Source organism: Lissotriton helveticus, chromosome 3_2 (genome assembly GCF_964261635.1).
Source record: "Lissotriton helveticus chromosome 3_2, aLisHel1.1, whole genome shotgun sequence".
NCBI classification, from domain to species: Eukaryota; Metazoa; Chordata; class Amphibia; order Caudata; family Salamandridae; genus Lissotriton; species Lissotriton helveticus.
The window spans coordinates 387,407,863-387,433,955 of NC_136062.1; the positions used below are offsets into that span (position 1 = coordinate 387,407,863).

Sequence of the window (26,093 nt, forward strand, 5' to 3'; positions counted from 1 at the left end):
ACATCCCCTTCCGCAACCTCCGCTCCGCCAACCTTCATCTATTGACCACCCCCTCCTTCAAACTCCATCGCCAAGGAGACCGCAGGTTCGCGACTTTGGCACCCAGACTTTGGAATTCCCTCCCTCTGCAGATTCGGTCCTGCAATAAACTTCCAGATTTTAGAAAACTGCTAAAAACATGGCTATTCACACAGGCCCACGTATAGTCCTCTGCTGGCCCCGACACCCACTTGACTCAGCGCCATGAAACCTTATGGTGTACGTGCGCTTTATAAAATACTATTAACATAACATAACATAACATAAATAAAATTAATGATCATCATGAAGACTAGGCATGTGATCATTTGGTAAAAAGTTTATAAAGTAAGGCTGAGAATTGTGTTCCCAATAGGATGGGAATTTAGAGTCCCTTTACCTCTAAAAAGTTTGAGACTGATCCCTCCCAACCACCTCCTGTTTCTGGCGAGATTTTTGAGACTCAGCATAACAGTAATATGGAACTACTGAGATTTTTTTTTTTTATCAAGTACAAAAGGATTTAAGAGGTGGTGATAGAACAAAAAATGTAAGGATCCTACACTCAAGGTACATTTTAGAACTATGTACCAAGTTCTCAAGGATTCAACAATGAGGAAGAACTGTGGGTACATGGTATTTAAAGGAAGTGGTTGGATGAGTATTTTCTAAGTTTGGAGTACTTTTGGAAAATATAGTTTGGTGTAAAGATGGGGCGAGTCATTAATCATGGGACACAAATCATAAGATGTAAGATGAGTCCACATAGCCAGAATGGGGAAAAGATGATAAGAAATGACTACAGTTCCTAGTGCCCATATTTACTATCAATCATGTTATGTTATCCAACAATCAAGGTGTAGCATTGGCAAGAAAATGGATAAGGCAAGGTATCTGGAAGAAGAAATATGAGTAGCCATTGGCCATTCAGGGAATAATAATGTGATGTAACATCATATAACATATGTAGATGCTGAATAAAATGTTAAGAGGAAAGGAGCAGCCACTGCCCGTTCAGGAAGCAAGAATGTGATGTTTCTAGATGCACACCTTCTCATGAGTTAGATGAGTATCACAGATATTGAGTATGGGCACAATTGTGACGTTATATAAACACGTGAGAACACACTGCCCATTCCAGGCTTGATTGTCAATGTGTAATGTTTTATCATTTGGCAAGGAACATATAGAATTTTGAGGTTCCTACCGAACACAATTTATTGTATGATTTAATACAGAGTTCAGATAGGTAACAACCTGATGAATTGAATTGATGAAAAAAAACAATACATGTGATTGATTATGCTTGTTTACGCAAGGCAATATGTGGTACATTTGTTCGAACATTTTAGATGTTAAGTCTATGTACCAAAATGGCCACCACAAAAACAATATAATCGATGTTGTGAGCAAACCTTTTTCTATGTTTACAATTTGTCGAACTACCAATGAAATTAAAGTTTATTTAAGTGTTGCAATGATGTCAGTTGCACTAATATTGAGAAAAGCGACATAGCCGAAACACGTCTGTTCGGTGCGTTATCGTTGGGCAAAAAGCATATTGCAGAAAATTCCAAGGGTGTACTTCAATCGTTCTGACCGTGATCAATCTCTGGACAGTTAAGCAGATATATATATATAAATATATATATATGTGCACGTGTGTGATTGTGTACATTTATATGTGTATATATACATACGTGTGTGTGTGTGTGTGCATGTACACATATTTAGTTATTTGTGTCTTTCATTTATTTGATGAAAATCGTAATGTTTTAAAGGCTGGTAGTCACAAGTCCATGATGGCTGGTGTGCAGTTGTATCTGTAATTGTTTGAGTTCAAAGCAACACACTAGTAAATTGTATAATAAAATGTTGTTGTTTTTTCCAGAAAAATGAAAAAATTGATTCGGTATATTAAATCAAAGAGGCAAAGCTACCTAGACAAGGAAGAGAACATGAAAAAGAAACAACAGTATGAAATGGACTATGACTTGGAGCCTTTTGCTGGTTTGACTCCTGAATACATGGAAATGAGTGAGTGAGTTTTATTGTCTGTTAGCAATAAGTCAACATCATGCTCAAAATGGGAGGTTGAATGTCATGGTCTGTTAGGTAATACAATGTACATGTTTAGGTGGGGCATACAAATGAGGTGTTCTCAATTGTTGATAGAGCACTATCTGATGTTTTTAAGATCAAGGATTCATTTCTGCTCTAAGCATTGAAGCCACACATGTGAATTGCATATAGGCCTATAAGGACTCTTGTAAGAGCAGCCAATGTTAGAGAGATTGCAATGGTTTTCTAAATCTAGGCACAAGTATGTGAATAAACTTTCTACTAAAAAGTCATCAAAATTTAATGACCATTAGTAGTACCTGGCTTCTTATGAAAACATACCATGGGTTATATTGGACTAGCCGAGACGCAGTTCTAGGGAGGGCATTGCTAGCTGGCTGTCTAGGAGGACAGCCGTTTGTAGGATCAGGCTAGCCTAGAGAGCATACATTGGGGCCAAATCACTATTAGATGTGAAAGGCAACATTTTGTTTGGCAAAGGGTGGAAACATTCTTGAACCGTCTTTGTATGGGAACTGTGGATCTGCTCTACGGGGTGCTCAGTGAACATGGTTGAAAACTTTAAAGATTGAATTTAACATCTAAGTATTCAGTGGATTGATTCCCTTCGCACTCCTTTTGGCCTGATACTTTCAATTGTTAGTTTAATGTTTGTCACAATGCAACTAGAAGATTGGGACACCATATCAGAAGCTACTGCACTTGAAGTACAGATTGTGCGTACACCCACTGCTGTGATGCTGATAAAAGACGGGCTACCAGCCTTCACATTCTCCCCTGGCTACTAGCATGGCTAGGCATCACGTATAGGTTGGTCAATGGGCAAGTGCTGACCAGGGTAATCCGGCATGCTAACCATAGTCATGGACCATTAGTGTAACGCTTATTACCTGTGCCCAAGACATGCCATCCGATACTGTGTATAGTACTATTATTGGAGTCTGTTCCAAGAACCTGAAAGTCTCTGCAAATGATAGATGTGCCTCAAATCTCTATCAGTTCAAGCACTATTGCAAGTCTGACTATTCCTGATATTTACTTTGCCTTTACATTTCCAGATTTTTTTAATATTATGTGAGTCTCTTGTCACCGATTTTGTAACTTTAAGTAAAGTATTTAAAAACAAGAAAGATGGAGCACACGGACAAACACTAAGATAGCCTCAACCTCATTTCGAAAGTAATGGAGGTAGGGACTTTATATTGAACATATAGTAAATAATGTTAAAATACATTAGTATTATGACTTTTAAAAAAAAAGTATATATACGTTTATTTCAATGTTTAGAAAATTATATGTGAATACAAAATAAATTTTTTCTGATAAAATATATTATATTAATTTAATAAATGTTACTTTAATTCTAAAAATAAATTACTTCAATGGATAGCATTTTTTAGACCTTTTTATATTTAGGTAGGGTATTTTAAATAAATATTTAAAGAAACATTTTCAAATTAACAATATTAAAAATATATATATTAAATGAATATTTAATTCAAAATTATGTAAATAGCACTGTAGCATTATTTTAAAATATCTGTTCCATGTTTAAGTCAGATATATAAAATGAATTTACATTAATATTTCGCATAAAAATATTGTAACTATTTTTTTTTTTATTTAAAAACTTTTAAGATTTTGCCTATATTGTACCTTAGACAGATCTCTGGCACAGTGGTGGAGAGCCCTGCCTCCATGTTCAGTGTTACTAGTAGTAACTTTTCCCTATTATCTGAATTTTGAAAGAATTGAATTAAGTATTATGGATGAGGGTGGTGTAGCTATGATAATGATAAATAGGTATGTATGCTAGATTTGCAAGGCAAGTGGACAATAAAGTGTGCTCAAACCATATCTAGTTTTGCAGTGCAAGGTCGGCAGTTTTGAGGTTTTGTGTAAACATAAGATACAGTGTGTGCCCAGCTGTGTGTGCAGGGTCACATACCACTTGGTTGAAACCAACGTCTTTATTGTTAAGGAGATTGAAATCGGGTTTCGCTTGCAGAAAAAAAGTCCTACATAATAATACTTTTGTTTGCTACGGTCTGCAGCTGAAGAAAAGTTCAAGCAATTCATCTAGGAAGATAGGATTGTATTCAGACTAGCAGTAGATATCTGCTGTGATGAAAGAGTAGTAGTTAACTGTGCAGTAGGACACTATGCACGCGGAGGAAGAACTTCAGTGATGGAAGTGATTTCTTCTTTCCGAACCCTGTTCTAGTGATGCCAGTTACAAAGCATTTGGATTCTCATAGGAAGTGATGATGTCAAGGGTAGTATGGTTATCTTGGGATAACCATATACTCATTATTCCAAGTGTAAGTTCAATGAGGCGGCTTTAGGTGTGAAGAGGCACATCATTTAGACAGGGTGGCTGTCGGGTGTTCAATAATGTGGGGCCTGGTTGGGGGTGAAGAAACTAGTTGGATAATAGGTGGAAGCCTGTCTGAGGTTGCAGGACACAGCACTGGGAAGTTGGTGGATGGATTTGACCTCGAAAGTGTGAGTGAGGTTTGGTACAGTTGTGATAGGCCATGGTGGTGCTCTAGGCACAGGTAAGTGTGGTAAGTGGCAGAAGAATTGATCTGTTGTGTAATGGGCGTAGATCCAACATTATTCGATTCTGACTTTTTAAGACTGTGGAAGAGCTCTTCGTAAGGCCCACAGTCTCCTATTCTTGTCTTGAATAATCCTGGTGACAGACATTCAAATAATCAGGGTATTGTATTGTATTGTATTGTAATTGCATTTATATAGCGCTTACTGGTAATGACGCAATACAATAAATTATTTTTTGCAGAACATTGTGCCTACAACTAGGAAGTCACAATATGAGAATGGAGGGAAGGACAAACAATAGATTATATTGTTATGAAGGGGACATGGATGCATTAAACAGTTCACTGCAGATTTAGTGGGAATGGCAGTAGTAAATGTATTCAGAACAGGCACATAAAAAGTACAGACTAACAAAAGCATAGTTTAAAAAAGGGGACAGTACCTGATGATGTTGTAATGATCTCTACTATTGTTGCTTTGAAAGACTTGCTACAGCCAGCCAGGCAGGAGAAATGGCTGCCATCGCTCTGGGCCTTGGGCTTGGTGGGGATTTTGAGGAATCTGTTAGCATCGCCAAATGGCACCGAACAGCTGGTGTACCTTTTGAGGTTAAAAGGAAAGAGTTAATGATATAGAAAACTTGTTAGACAAAGTATAATGATGTGAATTGTGTTATTGTGCTCACCAGGAGACCCTAGAAAGATCACAGCTCAAGTAGGAGTCTTGTTGTGTCTGTTTTGAGTCATGAGAGTTGGAGGGATGAGTTTGTCTCATCAGTCGTCTGTAATTGTCTGACTGTGTATTTGCAAAGACCCTCTATCACAAATAAAGTTATGTCCTCTTGTTTCAGTTATCCAGTTTGGGTTTGTGACGCTGTTTGTGGCCTCTTTTCCACTTGCACCCTTGTTTGCACTTTTGAACAACATCATTGAAATCCGCCTGGACGCAAAGAAATTCATCACAGAGCTGAAGAGGCCAGTTGCAGTCCGAGCAAAAGATATTGGTAAGTAGGTAGACACCACAGGGTTGTAAATAGATAACGGCCCGTGTAGGGTTATTGCTGTGAGCTCTGACCCTTCCGGTATTTGGAGAACCAGGCTGGAAGTAGAGCTGCTGAGATGCAAAGCTTTGTAATATTTACAATATTTCATTCTTCCAGTGAAAGCTGGGGTTGTAGAATACTCTCTTTTCTAAGCATGTGTGAGATGACTGCAATACTGGGATTCACCCTGTAAAAGAAGACGATTGTCCAGTGCTTAATTTGTGCAGGCGGTTGCGGATGGTGGTCATGACCACTCATTTTTTGGGAGATGAACATATACGTTATGTCCAAAAGCAATAGCGAAAAAGGCATGAAAGGGAGAACAAAGGTGGAAGAGTAGGATAAGAAAACATTAAGACAGGAGAAAGCTTGGATGGACAAGAATCTGGTAGAATGAGTTAAAGAGACAGGAAGTATAGGGTGGTGGAAGAAATAAACAAGATGCTGTATCAAAGCAAAGCAGCCTTGGTATCCGGCAAACCCGTAATTCAGCAACACGTTTTGTGTTCCTAAGAAAAGTTGTTGGTTCCTAAATTCATGTTTGTACAAGGTAATTACTTAGGTCGTGTTTCTGTCATTCGCTACACCCCACTGTGGGATGGTGTGTCCAGGAGTGAGGGCTTTAGCTGTGGCTTCTTTACAGTTATAATTCAGAGTGGTGTGAAATGGCAGCACCCTCATCTACCTCTCTGGCCCAGAGAAAAGCGGATATCTCTGTTGGGTTCTGACATGGGATACCGAAAAGCCTAGGGTGGGTCGCCTATCACCACCTACGTGGACGGCTCTGTGAGTAATGGTTGTACTTCCACTGGAAACGTTTTAAGGTTTGGGCAAAGTGGGCAATTGCCCACTCCCCCCACCTTCTTAGGGGCCCCACAAGAAATTGTACTTTCCGTATATGACCTCTGTCTATTTTAATTATAATTTGTTCCATACAGGGGCCACAAAAATATGTTTTGCCAGCCCCACTCCCTAAATTCTCTAAGATGACACTGACAACCAGCTCTCTGCATGTCACATGATAACATTCCTCTACGTCAGTTCACATTCTCCAGATGTGGACATTGAATCTCCTAAGTTGACCCAGTCATTGTGGTGGAGGTATTACCCGATTCTGTTGAATACTACTGTATCGCAGACTTTTCAGTAGGCTGCTCTCCGAATCTGCACCTACTGAATGTATCCACTCATGAAGTAGGGAAATAGAGTTCCCCAACTTTAATTTTGTAGCAGTCCGGTTATCACATGCACTACTCCAGGTTGTTTTTAGGCTACGAATTACATCGATTTAACCCCTTCGCTGCGGCAGCAATTCCGCCGCAGCGCTAGGGGGGAGGGGGGCCGAGCGGCGCTCGCATGCTCATGACGGAGCCGCTCGGTCATGAGCCTCGGTTGAGCTGTGCTCATGATGGAGCGGTTCCGTCATGGCCCCGCCCGCTCAATGGAACGTCCAGCGCAGGCGCAGAATTCGCACCGCGCAGGCGCGCCGAGCGGGCCACGACGGAACTGCTCCGTCATGAGCACAGCTCAACCGAGGCTCATGACGGAGCGGCTCCGTCATGAGCATGGTAGCGGTTAAGATGAAAAACTTGTTCACACACAACATTTTAATCAATCACAATCTGCTTAGACAATAGTCTGAATGAAAAACAAAAAGGGCTACTGTTAGATGCAGATTTAACACAGAACCTGACAATATGGCATGAGTATCCAGCACACTTTCATGTGCCCGCCATTGCGCGACTCTGATCCATCCACCCCAGACAACTCCTTCAAAATTAGGAATATTAAATAACAAGCATTCTTTTCATTAGAAAGCAAATCAAAATTCAACACCATGTGCTTTCCAATGCTCCTTATATAGTGTTAAACCTACTTGCATGGAACGCTTTCGAGGAGATGTTTCTCTCGGTTTTTAAGTCCTCAGACCATGTCCCAGACCTACAACTTACTTACCTTGCTTATGCTGGTCTGTGATGTTTTTGGAAGTACGCCTTGGTCTGCTAAGCTCTCTAGTCATTATGACCCCTATCTTATGGTTATCATTCCTAATTCACCAATGATGGACTGCACTCTATAGAGCTCAATACAGGCATTGGGCCTTCACAAGTATTTTGTATTGAAAAAAGTCTTGCTATCTTTTCCCTTCTGGGAGAGGGAATGGGCCTAGAAGTTCTTGTCCTTGAGTGGCGTAGTCCTTGGTAACTAGAATATTTCAAGCAGTTCTGATTCACGTATCCACGCCCCCATGCCTCTAATACTAGTGACATGGGTTTTTCTGCAAAGTGCTATCCTTTATTAAGTTCCATCATGGAGCATACTCGTTAGTTTTCTACTCCATTTCAGAAAGGTGCTTATAAGCATCCCTTTGAGGCGACCACATCTGTCCACTATCTTTAAGAAAACCTCCTGATTCCCCTTCTCTTGCTATAGCCATAGCTTGGATCATTCCCCTCAACCTTGAAGGTTGAGGGGAATGATCCAAGCTATGGCTATAGCAAGAGAAGGGGAATCAGGAGGTGAACCTTGTACAGGAAAGTCTGCTCCTAAATAATTCTAATACATCCATAAGTATAGAAAATTGTGGGTGGTCATGTAATACCTTGAATGATTTCCATTCCTTGAAATCTCAGTAACATTTCCAATACATACATGTGTATAGGAAACTGACGGGTAGTCTTGTAGTGCCTTGAGTTATTTCTATTTCTTCATATACGGATGACATCCAACTTTATCTTAAGTTTGCAACCGAGGTTTATATTAGCCTGGAAAGATGATAGAACATTGGATTGTAGCTGTAAGCGTTTTGCCTTAGTGGGGCAGGATAATTTGTCTAATTATTCATTTCCCTTTTATCTGTTTCTGGAATTACTCACACGAATTTCTGATTTGCATTTTCTGTAGATTCGAAATTGCTAGAGTGTGTTTCCATGGGAAAAGCAAGCCAGAAGAAATTGTACAAGAAATTTAAAATACCAGGGTATAATTGAATTTTGCCTCTGGAGTGCTTGCTTTTTACGGAAACGTTTTGTTTCTGTCCTTTTGAAGCAATTTTGCGCCCGCACCTGGTGGTGCCCTCAGTCTGACCACAAGGATGTGGCCGCTAATCGGTGGTCTTGGTTACTATGATGATGCCACATTCCGAGATAAGTGTGACAACATCATAGTAGCTAAGAGTACCCATTTGACTCATTATACTCAGCTTTTAATGCTACAACACAAACCATTCCTTACGTACTGTACCAATATTGGTGGGTATTTTAAAATGCGCGTTATGACTGCTCTATTCCACAATCCATCTAGGGGTGGATGCCAGAAAATTTGATCATTTTATCCAATACTGATCCCTATCTATTGGTTGCCAGTGGACACCAGATTCAGTTTAGTAAAGGTTATTTACCCTGAAGTTGCCTTATTTTATAGAAATCAACTCACTGTGCCTCAAACTGGTGCGAGCTGCGCTGTGCCAAGAGACAGGAATAAGATCTGTGCTTAGTTTGATATTCCAAAAGGATGGACTGCTCAAACATTAACACAGGCATTCTGTTTTTACGCAGATTGAAGAATACCTTACCAAAGGGAATTCATCTCCCTCTCTGATGGTATTTGCATAGATTTAAAAACATATGTCTCCCCCAAATAGGAAAAGTAGGTCTTGATTCGCAGATTGTTCTTTTAGTTGGTTGAGATGAATCTCCTGAGCAGGATTAGTGATGCTGTTCATTACAGTGGACAGATGTCTATTACTTTAACATGTTTTAGAATATGCTACTAAATTGCTCCCTTACAGTATGTTTTAGTAGGAGATGTTGGCATTTTATAATTGAATGCTCTCCCAAATAAAAAATGTTATTTTAAATGTAATAAGTTATATTTTTTGTTAAGCACTTTTAGAACTCCACATACCACTTGTGGCTACTGCAGTGCTATACTCCCTGCTCAGGAGGATATAAACACAGTAGAAAAAAGTGCTAAAGAAAACGTTGGGATAACCAAGCAAGCAGAAACAAATAGTGCGTTTTGGCATAAGCAAAGTAATACTCTTTCACGTACTCTATATGTCTTTGTGACATAACCTCTAACCCGCTAAAATGAGAATAATCAAAGAATTTTAATATGCAATCAATATAAATAAAATAAAGTGCACTCTTTGTACTTTTACTGCTTGGGAGTTGGCCGTTTTTAAGCTGATTCACAAGGGCATGTTAGCGCATGTAAAGGAGTGTTCCTTCCTTCCAGTGAGCCTAAATGCTTTTGTGAATCACCCCCTACGCTGTTTCCTGAGGCACATCCCTAAGGGTGGCTTGTTGAACTCTTTGGGTTTTGTCTGCTAGCTGCCTGGGGCTGGTGCCAGGGAGATTAGGCATTTGGAGTGCTGTTTTTCTAGAAATTATCTCGGAGTTAAGCTTGTCTCCTAAGTAAGATTACTCCTTCCGGGTCAGTAATGAAGGATGACTATAGCTAGACAGGCAGATTATATAGTTGATGTGCCCCCATTAATGCAGTCCCTAACACTAACTCTTCCAGGCAAATCTTTGTCTATAAAACACGTGTTCTTTCAGAAAGTACTGAAGTTTGAAAAGGTGTGGATGCAATGCCTATGCAAACAACCCTTCCCAGGAAACTCAAGAGATCTCATCAGACAATGTTGGATACTTTCTTGGCTTCCTGCTACTCATTTGGAAAATCAGTTTTTACCTCTTGATGAAAAGGCCGAGCTCAGCCTCAAAACCCTAAGTCATAAGTTGAACAGTCTCTGTCATTTGTTTCTAAGGGAATGACCTGGTGGAACTTTTCCACTCCTCCAAATTGCTCCCATGGACCTTCTCTGGATTTTGGTTACTGATACTGGGCAGCCATAATTCCTGCCCTGGTCTTTGTTCTGTATGGTTTTCTACCTTTTTGGGGGAGAAAACCAAAGAAAAGTTTCCCTTTTCTCTCTGCTGTTGGTAGGTGATGGGAGAACAACTGAATTTTACTTTGTTTGGAACGGGCGATTGTTAAAAAAGGCACAATCCAGGGCTATACCGACTACCCCAAGTAACTAATGATAGGGGAGTGACTTTTTGCAACAGTATTGCAATAATTGATATCCCTTTAATAGAAGGATGAAGTGTACAAGTGCTTACAAGGTCTAGGTCTTCTTTGTGTATGTAGGTGATGGGTGAAGACAAGTGGTGTTCGGAGAGCGGGTTGGAGTTGTAGATGTTCGGGCCGGCTTTACCAGTCTGGGGGAGCTTTGTGTGCTCCCCTAGACTGCTCCAGGGATTTAGTGGGGCCAGGCTGTGCAGCAGGTTCTGGTGTCTCCTGGCCTGGAAGTATCAGGCCTGCAGTTTGATGATCAAATAAGTTTTCGCTGGAAACTCTTGATATTGCGAATAGCGGCATTTTAGTAAAATTTTGCCCTGAGCTATCACTTCAGGTGATATTCCACCACCTATGTGATGGACCACAGTAATTGTTTGCCTTTTCACAGCCCACCGTGAGGGGGCTTGTGCTATGAAACCACAGAGGCTTGTGTTCTGACACACACCAGTTATTGCCATCATATACCGGAAACTCCTACCAAATACTGCACATGCACACACGCGCATTTATACAGACATACAAATGCAGATCTATACTCCAGACACACACACTTTTTAAAGCACCACGTCAGGTGCTCAAGTTGTTAAACCCCTACTTTCCCTTACCTCTCCTAGCCTTGTACTGGGCACAGTACTGATAAAAGTCTTTGCCTGCTGATGCTCCTGTGTGTGATGTCCGCCCATCAGAGTGTGGGCCAGGAACCTTCATCTTATATCATGTCCACATAGGGTTGTCTGTAGCATGGACTCGGGAAGAAAATAACTCTCCTTCTGGTCTTGAGGTCAGGCAGCATCAATACCAGCTGTAGGTGGGTTTTATGGCGGAATACAGGTATCGGCAGCAGCGAAGTACCACCCCTCTGCGTTGCAAGTGGGTAACGTTACTTTCCTGATGTAGAAGTATAGATTTTGTGCAGGTGATGAACACTTTGCGGGCCATTGTCCTTGTCTATAACAATTTCATTTTCTTTTTTAGGTATTTGGTACAATATCTTACGAGGAATAGGAAAGCTGGCTGTCATTATAAATGTAAGAGTTTCCTGAATATTTTTTGAAATAGCAATTTTTATACTTGTCTTTTTTTAATGGATATGGGTTAAGCTATGTATTGTTAATGGTGTGGGTGAATGAGTAATTCAGTGTGTGACCGAATGTAGGTTTTGTATTGTTTTGTGGTACTGTAAATATATTAGTGTGGACAAATGTGGTGGCATTCGTAAAACTATATTATATTATCAGGTACAGTAAACAAGTTAATTATTTACATTCTCATAACAAGCAGTGGCTATCTTAAATCAGCTTTTTTTATGGAATATCCAGACTAAAAGTTGGACCTGTGTCTTTTGCAAATTCATTCAGTACTTGTTCCGGCGACAGGTCTCCCAATATCATATATTGTTTTAATTGAAGTGCAAAGTGTAGTGAACTGGCCGCCTCTGGACCCAGGGGGTGCATGGGAGGCCTCACGTGCGGCAAGGTGTAGTCAGCGCTCTGGGAGTGGCGATCTGTATGTCAGGTTCTTCAATAAGCCAGATAGACCGCCATTATCAGACTGCCGCAGGCCACCCACCAGACCAGGATATAACTCTTAATCTGGCAGGCGGTGACACCTTGGCTTTGGAAGTACTGCAGCAGGCACTGTCCAGTGTAGGACCGCCAAACCTGTAATCTGGCTCATCGTCTTGCGCAGGAAGTGTGCAAATTTGTAGTTGAATACTGATTATCTGGTCTGTAATTCATGAGAAATATTGTGCCTTTTTCAGACAGAATAATTCATGTAGTTGCTGCTCTCTGGGGCGAAGAGCACATCCATAACCACAAGTAAATGCTCAAACAAGTATAGTTCTTCTGTTTTCAGTAACAGCAAAATGATGGAGGTTTTCGGCCACTGAACAATACACTAATCTTGAAACAATTTTCATGAACACAACGGAACCAACAGCTCAGTTGCCCTAACTCTAGGATTAGTTGAAACACATCCACTAAAATAGCCACCCACATACATTGTGAATGCTCACTCATGCCAGCACCTGGACTGACCTAGAAAAGTACAGTAATGTACTGTACAAGTGAAGCACCAAGAAGAACCTGAAACTGTGTTCTTGACCATTCAGCTGATGAATCAGTCCACATAGAGGATCCACAAACCTACACTCCCACTAAGGTGCCGCACCCAAGGAGACAACCACAAACACTCTTCAACCATCAGACAGTAGCTCGCATGACTAGCCCCATCTCAGAACACACCTGAAGGGATAATCCAAAATGCAGCACAACAGCAGATGCAACTCAGTGGAGATGGGTTGTCCAGTGTCACCTCATTGGAAGATCATGGGTGGGCAAACCCAACCGCTGGTTTATCCAAAGAAAACCTAAGAGGATGTCATGGCAGACATCTGCATGGCTAGGGGGAAGCCTCATTTCTCTGCAACAATGCGAGTTCTCTGTCTTGAAAGAGGTTTCCTCTCTGTACTATGTCTACATTGGTATATCCCGCTCTCTCCCTTGCCGGATTTGTGGAATGTTTAATCGATTGTTAGTGTCCCGTGCGGTTGTGCTGAACCGAGTTCTGGCTGCCAGTTAAGGTTAGACACAGCAAGACGAGATTGTGTTTTGGGCCACTCCCCCATTTTGGGCATGGAACACCACTCTCTGTGGTAGGAACAAAAAGGGACTAGGCCGGAAGGTTGGGGCTCACCCTTCTGTCCTGCACAGTTGTAAGGAGGGAACATCAGTGAATAACATGCATGCCTCTACCAAGCATGTGTTTACCCTGTGGAAATGACAGCTTCCTGCAGGAAAGTTGCCCAAAACCGCCTAACTACAAACCAAGCCCTCTGTCTGTGAAATATATGAAACACTGCATAGCAATATTTGCATTTTATATTTTATGTTTTAAGGTACCACCATATCACACGTATTTATTCCTACATGGCTACAATTTCATGAACACGCATGGCCATGATCGAATTCTTATTACCTGTATTTCTAATCAATAAAATAAGATATTTACCACTTCTGTAATGGTAAAATGATACTGCGGAAGACGTTCAGTCTCTTATTTTAAGTTTTTATCATAAATTATAACAGTGGTGCACTGTAAGAGCCAGACTGTCCTAAAAGAATTCCAGACTCCCTAAAAAGCCTGAGGCAGATCTACAATAAAGTGACGCATCTGTAGAGATGCGTCACTTTCCCTGAACCACCCTGGGAATCCCTTGTGCCACCATGGGCACCGTTGCACAAGGATTGACAGAAACGTCTGAAATTCTGACGCATCATTTTGGGGAAAATGTCATGTGTCGCAAGCACGACGCAACTCCAGCATTGAATTTGGAGGCCTATTCCCACTACACTGCGTAACTCCTAACACCTGCTGCAAGCAGGTGTAAGGTTTTGACGTAGCGGCGCCCTAGAAGTGACACAGTGAAATCTTGCTACACATTTACAAGGCTTTCCTGCGTATGAACGCCCAGCCTGCATACATTATACCTGACACAGATATAATGTGACACAGAGCTTTACAACAGGATCCAACTCCCTAGATGTGTCTTGTTGTAAATTAGCTGCATTTTTCAAGCTGCCTCTGCGTCACAAAAGTGACGCAACGGCGGCGCAAAAGTGTTGCAAGGGGCTGGTAAACCTGCCCCCTATTGCTTCTGTAAGTCCAGTGTGGCGGGAGAAGTGCCATTCAGTGATGTCTTTGCAAGTCTCCGTTTGACATCTGCCTGACTCGCACCAACCCTACCGGCCACCGACCTCCTCGCGGATTACCCTCTCTGTATAGGCCGTAGTGTGTATTCGCAAATTTATCATCCTGGGCTTTGATTCCTTATTATTGTACCGCACTATTATTTTCCATTTAATGACTGGACAACGTATGTACAGAATCCGAAATTAGTGATACAAAAAAGGAGGGACTTCAGTCACGTGACTGATTCAGCCTTTCATCGTTTTGTGTAGATAAAAGGAGTAAAACTTCCATGACCTATTATACAAACACCACAATGTAACTCAGGCTTGTGGGTACCAGAAAAACACTAAAGTATTGTTGTGATAAATGTTATTATCGTTATGAAATGTTAATTTCCATATGGATATTGTTGTTACTCCATATCACGGTTCACTAGAGCTACACAGTGCATTGGCGTAAACAGCTCGTGCCCGCAGAGTGCCCCTGCGTTCACACCTCCAGTTGTCTCTCTGCCTTCACACCTCCTTCTGGCATGGAAAGAGTTATTTCTTCGAAAAGTGCTAATTTGCTGCGCGCGTGCCTGGGAGCGCTGATTAGCGCGTGCAGGATTGTCTGGGGAGCTGTGATAAGTGGCGCCCGGGGAGCCTCCCTGCTGTTTGCCACTTCGTGATCTCGTGCCAGCACCGGGCTCCTCCAGTTGTGAACGCGAAAAACACAGCAGCGCTCCACCTGTTACCATTAGGGCTCATTATAGGGGGGGAGCCCACTCCGGGGTGTGGCCTGAACAGCAGGAGCCACCGGGAGGGCACAGCAGCTGCCATCTGCTGCACGTGCAGCACAGAGAAGGGTAGCGCCTCGTTACTTTTGTGGTGAGCTGCCAAGACCAGTGACAGCAGGAGGGGTCCGAGCTTTACGATACAAAACCTAGTTGACATCACCATATAATGATTTTCTTTTGTATTGTTTGTATTTTTATAAAAACTATAAATAAAATAAATAAATAAATAAAAAAGTGTTAACAATTTCTTTAAACAACGCATGAGATGCTGAGAAAATATATTCAGGCCTAGTTTTTGTTCTGGGATAGCAGCTGGTGGGTAATTGTCAAGCGCTTCTTTGAGGATGCTGGGCACATTATCAGACATGAGACAGTGAGACAGTGATGCAAGAGCACTTCTCACAAGCACTTAGTCCAGCAGGGATCATAAGGGAAAGCATAAGACCAGCCGACTCCACAGCAAAATAAAAGGGGTAGACCTGCCACCAGGGAGGCACCATCCTGTCCGTGAAAGGAGCAGCCACACCCTAGCCACAATCCCAGCGGGGTGCCAATAAAGTGTGGGCCAAACAATGGAATTGGAACATTAAACAACAAAAGAAGCTGACTAAATTCTCCAGAAAAGGAAACACTACAGTTACCTTAGACACAGAAGGTGGCTAGGAGAGTTCAGACCAAACACAGGAACCAGTACCATACAGCCCTAAAAAAAACCTAGGAAGGGGATGGGGTGCACATAATGGTAAAAGAAAGCAGGTGACAAGCCCAGCATGGACCTAGGAAGCTACACAAAGTAGGTAACACTATCCATAACATGCAGAAAAGACCCAGACGGGAGCTCCCATCCAGACACAGAAGGCGCAATGTGACTAGCTTTCCAACAGACAAAAGAGAAGGTTTCTGGGTAGAGGTGTACATTATAGGCATCCCTGGAGGGGACAGATTAAAAAAAAAATTATATTCGAAGGAGGTTACCACTCTCCAGACTTGGACAAGGAAGTGAAGAGAAGGAAATGATTTTCCTGAGGAGGGGCCATAGCTTCTTTGTAGAAGAAGCTAGTAAGATTGCAGAGTACGCTTCTTTGCCTACTGCTGACATCTGTGTGTCACCTACAATTTCTAGAATTAAATTCGAGTCAGTCCATCTCAGGTGGATGTGAATAATGTTTATCTGGTTGATAGGAACATTTGTTATCTTAGAGTCTAGTTGCAGCAGTGTATTAGCACTGTATTGAATCAATCAATCAATCAATATTTGTTAAACGTGACTGCTCACCTGTGAGGGTCGATAGGTGCTGGGTGCGGGGTGAGGGGGGCTGCAGGTGCGACTGGGCGCTGAGGTTCATTCAAAGAGCCAGGTCTTGAGATCCTTCCTGAATTGGGTAAGCGATAGGGACATCCTGAGGTGGAGAGGCAGGTTGTTCCAGGTTCTGGCGGCGTGGTAGGAAAAGGATCTTACTCCAATCCTGATCTTGTGGATCCGAGGTGCGGTGGCAAGGGCCAGATAGGTGGTTGGATGCGTGGAATGAGAGGCAGTGGTTCAGGTATACTGGCCCGGCATCGAGGAGGGCTTTGTAGGTGTGTGTGTGGAGCTTGAACGTGACTCTTGTTGACTGAGAGCCAATGAGTTCTCGCAGGTGTTCGGAGATGTGGCTATGGCGTGGGATGTTGAGGACCGGTATGGCTGCGACGTTCTGAACGTTCTGTTGTTTCTTGAGGAGTTTCTGCGGGGCGCCTCCTTAGAGTGTGTTGCCGTAATCGAATCTGCTGCTGATGAGTGTGCGGGCAACCGTCTTTCTGGCCTCAGTGGGGATCCATCTGAAGGTCTTTCAAAGGAGGCAAAGCGTGTGGAAGCATGATGAGGAGACGGCATTGAACTGGCGGTTCATAGTGAGCGCTAAGTCCAGTATGATGCAGAGGTTTTGTGTTTTGTCGCTGGGCGTTTAGAGGGGAGTTCCTAACGCTGCTGGCCACCAGGAGTCTTCCTAAGCAGAGGTGTTGGTTCCCAGGATGAGTACAGCAGTTTTGTCTGAGTTGAGCTAGAGGGAGTTGTCTCTCATCCAAGTGGCGATGCCCTTCATCCCGTCGTGGAAGTTGTTTCCGGTAATTGTGGGCTCGTTGGTGAGGGAGACAATATTGAGTCCGTTATTCCTGATTATAGCTGGAAGCGGAGCCTTGTAGACGTTAAAGAGGGTGGGACTCAGAGAAGAGCCCTGGAGGACTCCATAGCCAATATCTATGGGTTCTGAGATGAACGGTGGCAGTCTGACTCGCTGTGTTCTACCGGTGAGGAATAAACGGATCCAGTCCAGTGCTTTGTCGCAGTTGCCAGTGTTGTGGGGTCTCGTACCTAGGGTGTGGTAGGAGATAGTGTTGAAGACAGCCGAGAGGTCCAGGAGAATGAGGGCAGCTGTTTTTCCCTGGTCAAGGAGGGAGCGGATGTCGTCAGTGGAGGCTGGGAGAGCGGTCTCGGTGCTATGGTTGCCTTGGAAGCCGGATAGAGAGGGGTTTAGGATGTGGATGGCTGTAATGAACTCAGAGTTGGGCTTTGAAGGACTGCTCAATGACCTTGGCTGGAAAGGGTAGCAGGGAGATGGGTCTGAAATTCTTGAGGTATGTCAGGTCAGCGGATGGTCTCATCAGCGGGGGTTAATCTTGGCATGTTTCCAGTCATCGGAGAAGATGGCGGTCTCAATGGAGCAGTTGATGGTGCAGTGTAGCATGGGTGCGATGGAGGTGGTGGCTCTGTGGAATATGTGGTGTGGGCAGGGGTCTGAGGATGCTCCGGAGTGAATGCTTTTCATGTTCTTGAGAGTGTCATCCATGGTGAGCGGGGTCTAATTGAGCAGGATCTGTTGGAGGGGTGGCGTCGTCAAATGTAGTGGTGGCAGGAGTGATGGGCTGGTCTTGCTGTCATAGCTGTCGTTAATCTGCTTGACCTTGTGGTGGTTGAAGTAGGTGCTGATCTTGTTGCAGAGGTCTTGCGATGTTGGGACTTCCGTGGTCTCGCTGTTGGGAGTGGAGAAGTCCTGGACAATGGCGAAGAATTCCTTGCTGTTGTGTACGTAGCCATTTATTCTGTCTTTGATAACTGTTTTCTTTGTAAAGTAAAGTAAAAGTCCACATTTGTAAAGCGCACAATTACCCGTAAGGGTCTCTAGGCGCTGGGGGCCGTCGGGAAGATTAAGCGAGCTATTGCCCAGAGTCACATGGTGCTGGGCTAACCTGCCGCCGGAGCCGGGGATCGAACCGTGGTCCCTAGATTCCAGCGTCAGTCGCCCTGGCCGCGGCGCCACACCGCTCCCTTATTGTAATTTTGAGGAGGAGGTGGTATGTGGTAACAGCTGCTTTGAAGGCTGCATGGGCTTCCGGGGTTTTGTTGTTTTGATGTCCTTCATCTGTTCTCGAGCCGTCTACAGATGTGTCTGGACTCGCGGAGGGTGGCTGTGAATCCACTTGTTTTCTTGGGATGTTGCTAGCCAGGTGCAGTCTTTAGGGGTGCCAGCACATCAGAACAGTTTGAGATCCATCGGTGGAAGTTGGGTGCTGAGGTATTGGCGTCTGTGGTTGTCGGCGCTGTGGTTGTGCTGAGAGAGGCGTAGAGTTGTTCTTCTGTGTAAGATGCAGCTAAATCGGTCGTGTGCAGGAGCGGTAGGACCTGGAGTGCGTAGGTGGTAGAGGTTACAGCTACAGTTTTGGCAGGAGAGAGGTCCTTGGCCTTGTTTCGGAGATGCAAGGTGGCAGGCAACATGGCATCCTGTGTTGAGAGCAAGGAGGGTGCTGACATCGTATAAATGGTAGGTCCAAGGACCAAGGTCCGTGGCAGTGGGCATGGTCCAGGTGCGTATGAGGGCAGACGGGCTTAACTTTGGCAAATGAAAAGCATCACCTTTAATTTGTGTTGGTCCAATAAATCTTTCCCCAGTTCTGCAGAATCTATGGATGAGAAATATATCATCTCATTCAAATAAAAATAGGCTTGGGCAAAATGTACACTATTGTGACAAAATATTATGGTTTTTCTATAATGGACACTGCCCACTTCATGTTCTTTTGTGGCTTTTTTAAGGTTATACGGACAAAATTTATTGTACCCCTTCTGAAGGATAAAGGGTTTAAACAAGTGAAACCTGCGCTATTATATCTCCAACTGTTGACAAATACGTGGGAAATTTTTAATGTTGCTACTTTTTTAAATATAGTAATGAGACTGAGGAAAAATGTAGTTAGTCTCAGATAACATTCTTTTTATAGTACCAATTTCTGAACTTTTAAATTGAGATGAAATGTCCAGGGTTTTAAACTTATTCATGAAAATGTTATTTAGATCATAATGTCTCTGTTACATTTCTTTGTTTATTTGATGTGTTGTTATCTTTGTTAACCATATTGCATCTGAATGTTCTTTTCCTTTTTGGACCCATGTATACTTTTGTGGTTTTTGTTATGAACCGAATAAAGTATTTTGACTGACTGACTGACAAAATTTGCAAAACTCATGACAATATCATAGTAAGTGTCATGGAACTTTTTACAGTAAGACTTCACTTGCGTTCAAACATCTTAATAGATAGTAGTTGGATATTTGTTTGGACAGAAAATGTCTTCGCTAAGGGGCATTTTCTGATGGAACCAGTCTAGTGCCGATATCTTTCAAGACTTTTTATGCAAGGTATTAAATTGCTTAAAAATAGGTATACAAGCAGGCAAACAATATTTCACTATGAAACTATTTTGTGAAATTTTCACGAAATTCTCTGCAATTTCACTGTTAAACACAATTTAGAACACCCTTATGAAACTTCACTAACATTTGGCTTGACTGTTGGTATATCAAACCTAGAAATTTGCATTCAGAGAGGGAGACTGGCCCGTGCAGCTGGGACCTAGGAGAGAAGGAATGGTAAAGGTTTTTTGTTTTACATTTTTTAGTTCACACCCATTTTCAAATCTTTCTAGCGTCACTGGGATTGACTGGTAGTGATACATGGAAATGTTCAATCCCACAGATCTTTATGTGAAGACTGAGATAAGTAACTGATAACCAGACAAGCTGTCACCTACATGTCTTTGTCTCTTTCTCCACACACACTTGCATGAAGTTAAGGTGCTTAGGCTCTGCATTAGTTGGAGTAGGCACTCGATTGAGAGCACTGGGTCTGCAATACTATACAATAATGAGCTTGCCAATCTGCTCAGAAGGATGAGACTGAAGTTCCAGCTTTATGCATACTAATTCTAGCTGGATGATATGCAAGTGTAGCATTAATGTTGTGTTTAGATTTATTTACGAAGGCAAAATATAGCAATTGTAGCAGGGAATTGGCTGGGTGAGTATGATGGGATTTGCAGAGGATCCAAGCACCCCCCACACACATACCCACCCACACACCCGCCCAAGACTACATAATTTAAGCCTAGCGGGGACTGCACAAACAGATGTTGGTGTGTCTCTGTTGTTTGGGTTTAACGCACGACTCCTAGGTCTACGATGACTTCATCCAGATGAATCCATAGGCCATCTTCCCTTTTTAATGTGTGTCCCTTGACCAAGCTTCAGGTTCAGCACCAACATTGGTGCCTAATTCGGTTTCAGTACCGAACTCTGAGCCAGTTCCACAGTTTTTGACATGGGCACCGATGCCACCTGGCTGTGGGAAACTGGGTTCTTGTTTTAGTAACCCTACACACATTTTTTGTCTGGTATAGGGTGCAGCTTTGACTGAGGTGTACTGGGTCCCTGCTAACCAGGTTCACAGTACCAGTATTCTTTCCCTAAAACTGTACCCCAATTGGCACAACTATAGCAACCCCTATAATACCCTAGTAAATGCAACCCTGGTACCTAGGGCTTTGGGACTGAAGAGGGTGTTCTAGGGCTGCAGCACAAATTGTGGCACCCTAGGGACCCCTCACCAACACAAACTGCCATTGCAGGCTGTGTGTCATAGTGCAGAGTAAACATGGCATACGCCCACAGGCTCTACATGAGGTATAGGTAAGTCACCCGTACTGCAGGCCTTACTGCCCTAAGGCAGGGTGCACTATATCACATGTGTGGAGATATCTGCCTGAGCAGATATGATCCCCACAGGAGAGTCATATAGAGTACATGGGCTGGACACCAGTCATTACCAGTTTCCCAACATCATGATGGCTTGACTGTACCCATGGGATGCTTGGTAACAACCATCTCGTCTTAATTAATCCACACTGATGCTAGTGTTGAATTTTTTAATAATTGGACACAGGGGACACCTTATAGGTTCGCCTGAAAATCTACTAAATACTAGTGTGGTCTCTGACTAGTCTTAGCCAGCCTGACACCAGCAGCCATGTTTCTCAACTCATGGGGTGAGAGCCTTCATTCTCAGCGGCCATGAACACCGCCTGCTGTAGGCAGAGCTATGTCACACCTCTTCCAGGCCATAATGGCATTCCAAGAAGGGAAGCTTTAAAGGCCCTTGCCTTTGAAATGCAACCCAGGCATCTGTAGATAGTGGAGGATGCCAACCCCTGTGCTGTAACACAATTGGCTGGAGGACAGGCGGAAAAATTTGTTAGATTAGGAGGTGGGCCTACATTCAGCCATCACCACCCTTAAGGTGGGGTAGGTGATGAGGACTTCCCATAGGTAGAGGTCACATAGTGTGCAGACCCCCTAAAGGTAGGTAGACCATTGGCTAACACATTTCCCCCTGTAACGACCCTAAATTTAGTATTTAAGTGGCACATCTGGACCCTGAACTTTAGATTCCTAATGACATAAGAAGAATTACAGAAGAGCCGAAAAAGCAGAGAAGAAGCCGCTGACTTGGCCCCAGCCCAGCCGGCCTGATTGCATCCCTCATTAAGTACTGCACCAAAGTCGACTTCTGCTGCAGCTGTGATTCCAAAAGCCTGGTTGGACGGCCTGTCTTCGAAAAAAAACACTAGTCTCCAGTAGAATATGGAGCTGCCCCCAATGCATGCTGCAGGCACCTAAGAACCGCTGCAAGGCCTCCGTACTTCACCAGAAAGCACCAATGCACCCATCGCTCCAAGCCCAAGTTGAAGGCTACCAATGGTGCTAGTGTGGTCCCTTAGTCCAGCAGAGACATAGTGTACCTTGGACTTGCCACTGTAAACTTCCTGACGCCACCTGCAGCCTCATTGTACAGCCTCTCCTCAAATGCGACCACTCCTGGTGACAAAAACCTGGCACCGAAGGACACCTTTGCACCAGTCGCCCATGGGCCCTGTAGAAGGTGCCTCCACATCCTTTGACATCACAAGGGTAGAGCCCTCTTGCTGGTGCACCTCTGCACCCAGACGCCCCAGAGCCTCCCGTAGTGTACTGTTGATGCTGGCTTGACCCTTTACCCATACTCACCTTAAGTCCAGAAGGTTGGTCCCATAAGTCGCTGCGTGTGTTTTTCCTGCATAGCTTTACATTACGCGGAAGGCTTTTAATTCAAGTATCAAAAAACACTAACAATCTCCCGATGCTGAAAAACACACTTCTTCACCCGGACACCCCAGTGCCACTCAAGGTTTCCTGTTGGTCCTGCCTTGGACCTTGCCCCATACTCACCTAAAGTCCTAGGGAAGGGTCCCGTTAGTTGTTGTTAAGTGACCGTATGCAGCATATGTTTTATACATAGCTTACATCTTTGTAAAGTTTTTTAATGCCAATTAAAAGTATCAAACAGCTGTTTACTTCAAAACTGCTATTTTAAAAAATACTTGCTTGTGAATGAAGTTCTTGGTAAAAAAAAATCATATAAAAATCAGTTCTTTTTTGCAAATTGGTCTCTGATTTGTTCTTGTGTGTCTCATTTATTGCCTCTGTGAGTACAAATGCTTTGCACTACCCTCTGCTAAGCCTAACTGCTCGCTCACACTACCACAAATAGAGCATTAGTATTATCTGCTATTACCTCTGTATACCAAGGAGGGACAAACTGGGCTCTCTGCGCAGTGTACTTCATTTTAGTGCACTATATTGAGAGACAGCTTATTACGTTGGTCGAATTAGGAGCAGCAACACATCAGGGTCACCTCACTGCCCACACAACAGACCTCTTAGTCCTTTTGAGATCAGGGCCATTGGCCCAACAGACAATGTCCAGGCCATCAGCGGCAGCCTGTGTTCCAAGGCCCTGCCCATCCAGCAACGACCTCAATAACCTCATGAGTGCACCCCACCCTTCATGCCACACTGCCATCTCGTAAGAGGCAGAGTCAGCAAATTCCTTTCAGGGTGGCACAGCATTACATCCAAAAGGTGGAACCTTGAATTTTCCAACAGAGATACGCCCTATCATTGCTTTTTGACCCAACAAACCTGCCACCTACAACACAAAGCAAACACTAGGAGATGAGGGACGAAGCACTGAAACTTTTCAGACACTCCCAGTCACAGTTCTGGGTTGAATCGATCCTCGTGCTTTAGCTCACTTCGCCACCCCAGTCCAGACCCAGCCATATGCAAATCAGTCTTGACCCTGTCCCTCACGTTAACAGTCCAGCTGGAACTGCCAAGCCAGGTCTTCCCTGGATCTTAAACAAGCATCCTGGGACCAGTTTTGGGGTAGCTTGAATCCAGTGGCAAAGTGAGCACAGCACCCACGTCTGGGCATACCCTGCCGACTACGGGCTCTTTCTGATGGGTGCTCTATTTAACTGCAGATTTCACACTGCCCTACCACCACCCCGGTGTACGGAATGGCCTTATATACGTATAAAAAGAACTCAGTTCAGGAATCTGCAAACTGGTTCTCATAATTCACTGACGGTCGCTACGTCTGACGGCGTGGACGAGTCATGAAAGAACTCACGTCTGTAGACTTGGGTAGCACTTACATGCGGCTACACTCGTCACCCCTTGAGTGGAACAGCATCAGGGCGGAGTCAGACAGCACTGCTTTTGAATTTTCCGGATCAAGTCTGGTGTTCGGTGATATTCACAATGTGAGGAATCTGTGGTTAGATAGAATATTCCCCAGAAAAAGCATACTGTTGGTAAACAATTTGTACTTTAGGGTGGCACAACCATAAGCATTGGAGTGAGGGATCTAAGGCTGGTCACACACTGCATTGCTCGGCTGTAATTTCAATATCTGTCGATTCACATGCATTTTGCGGGTATCGCTCTCTTTTAATTTCTATCCAAATGTCTGAGACACAAATTGCACTTGATTTTAATGGGGTCACTCTCTTTTCAAACCTATATCACGCTCCAAAGCAGTGTTCATTCTCCATTAATCATAATGGCAGAACCCTATTAAATGCTTGACTTCAGCTGCAATCAAAAGGTTGACAGGTATGAATTTCTTTCCACCTGATTCTTGAAAATGAATTTTATTAGTGACATGGGAGCTGCAAAGAACAGTATAAGTGAGGGGACATAAGGCCACAGTAGTGCAATTAATTAGTTATGGAAATAGAAGATGATTTAAAAGATATATATATTTTTTAATGCGTGAGACTCTATTAAAGAAATTTGATCTTTACGGATTGCCAAAACTGAGTCCGTTTTGGGGATTATAAATTAAATATAGTAAGGGGAATTTTATAAATTAAATATAGTAAGGGGAATTTCATATGTCTCTACAACCAAGTGGTAGTTGATACTTGGCAACTCACATTTCCAATCTTGGCACAGTACAGTCAATACTTCAAAGTCTCGATGTTGTGCAAATCCCTGAGCCTTTGGGATGTCTCATTCAGAAAAAGTTCTTCGATGTTAGTAAAGCTGCACCCCTAAAAAACAAGGTGATGTATTCATACTCTGCCTACTGCTAAAGATGGTATGGGTACCTCTCGGAGATAGTGTCACAAAAACTACAATCTTTAATATGGTATAATTCTCACACTATTCAGGGAAGTGGCACATTGGCACTTACACAGCGTACACCTCAATGCTTCGACCTTACTGAAACACTTTCGTGGCCCAGTCATACTACCATGTTCACCTCACTCTCATATATGGGAACTGCATAGCACTATGAATTTGACACAATCTTTTGTGAAAGTGACACAATCCTTTTTTTGTGAACTCAAGGAGACCAGGCCTTACCGATTAATAGGACAAACATTGTTACTGCAACAGTCACATGGTGCAACATTGGTGTCTTCAAGATGAGTAGAGGAGGTGGAAAGAGCAGATGCCTAAACAATAGTTGCACCGAGTGGCAAAACAATAGCCACACATGCGTCACTGCTACACACTAACTCATGAGCCTCAATGATAAATCAGAGGCACTAGATCTTACTTCTAAACATGCCAAGGGCACAAGCCACACTGCTACACATCAACCTAAACATGCCAAGAGCACAAGCCTCACTGCTACATACCAACCCATGGGCTACGTTGATAAATAAAAGGAACTAGACCTCACCGCTAAACACACCAAGAGCACAAGACTCACTGCTACACACCAACCCACAGTCCTCATTGATAAATAAAAGGAACTAGACCTCACCGCTAAACACGCCAAGAGCACAAGCCTCACTGCTACACACCAACCCACAGTCCTCATTGATAAATAAAAGGAACTAGACCTCACCTCTAAACACGCCAAGAGCACATGCCTCACTGCAACATACCAACCCATGGGCTACGTTGATAAATAAAAGGAACTAGACCTCACTGCCAAACACGCCAAGAGCACACACACCAACCCACAGTCCTCTTTGATAAATAAAAGGAACTAGACCTCACCGCTAAACACGCCAAGAGCACAAGCCTCACTGCTACACACCAACCCATGGGCTACTTTGATGAACAAAAGGAACTAGACCTCACCGCTAATCACGCCAAGAGCACAAGCCTCACTGCTACACACC

General features: G+C 43.3%; 1 protein-coding gene across 2 annotated transcripts in view; it reads left to right on the forward strand.

Moving 5' to 3' along the window:
- Nucleotides 1–26,093, forward strand: part of ANO1 (anoctamin 1) — a 780,986-nt gene that overhangs the window by 717,927 nt on the left and 36,966 nt on the right. For both annotated transcript variants that reach the window (XM_078684271.1, XM_078684272.1), the window contains 3 exons: nt 1,910–2,055; nt 5,513–5,665; nt 11,768–11,820. In XM_078684271.1, coding sequence (XP_078540397.1) covers nt 1,910–2,055; nt 5,513–5,665; nt 11,768–11,820 — 352 coding nt within the window. The remainder of the gene's footprint in view (nt 1–1,909; nt 2,056–5,512; nt 5,666–11,767; nt 11,821–26,093) is intronic.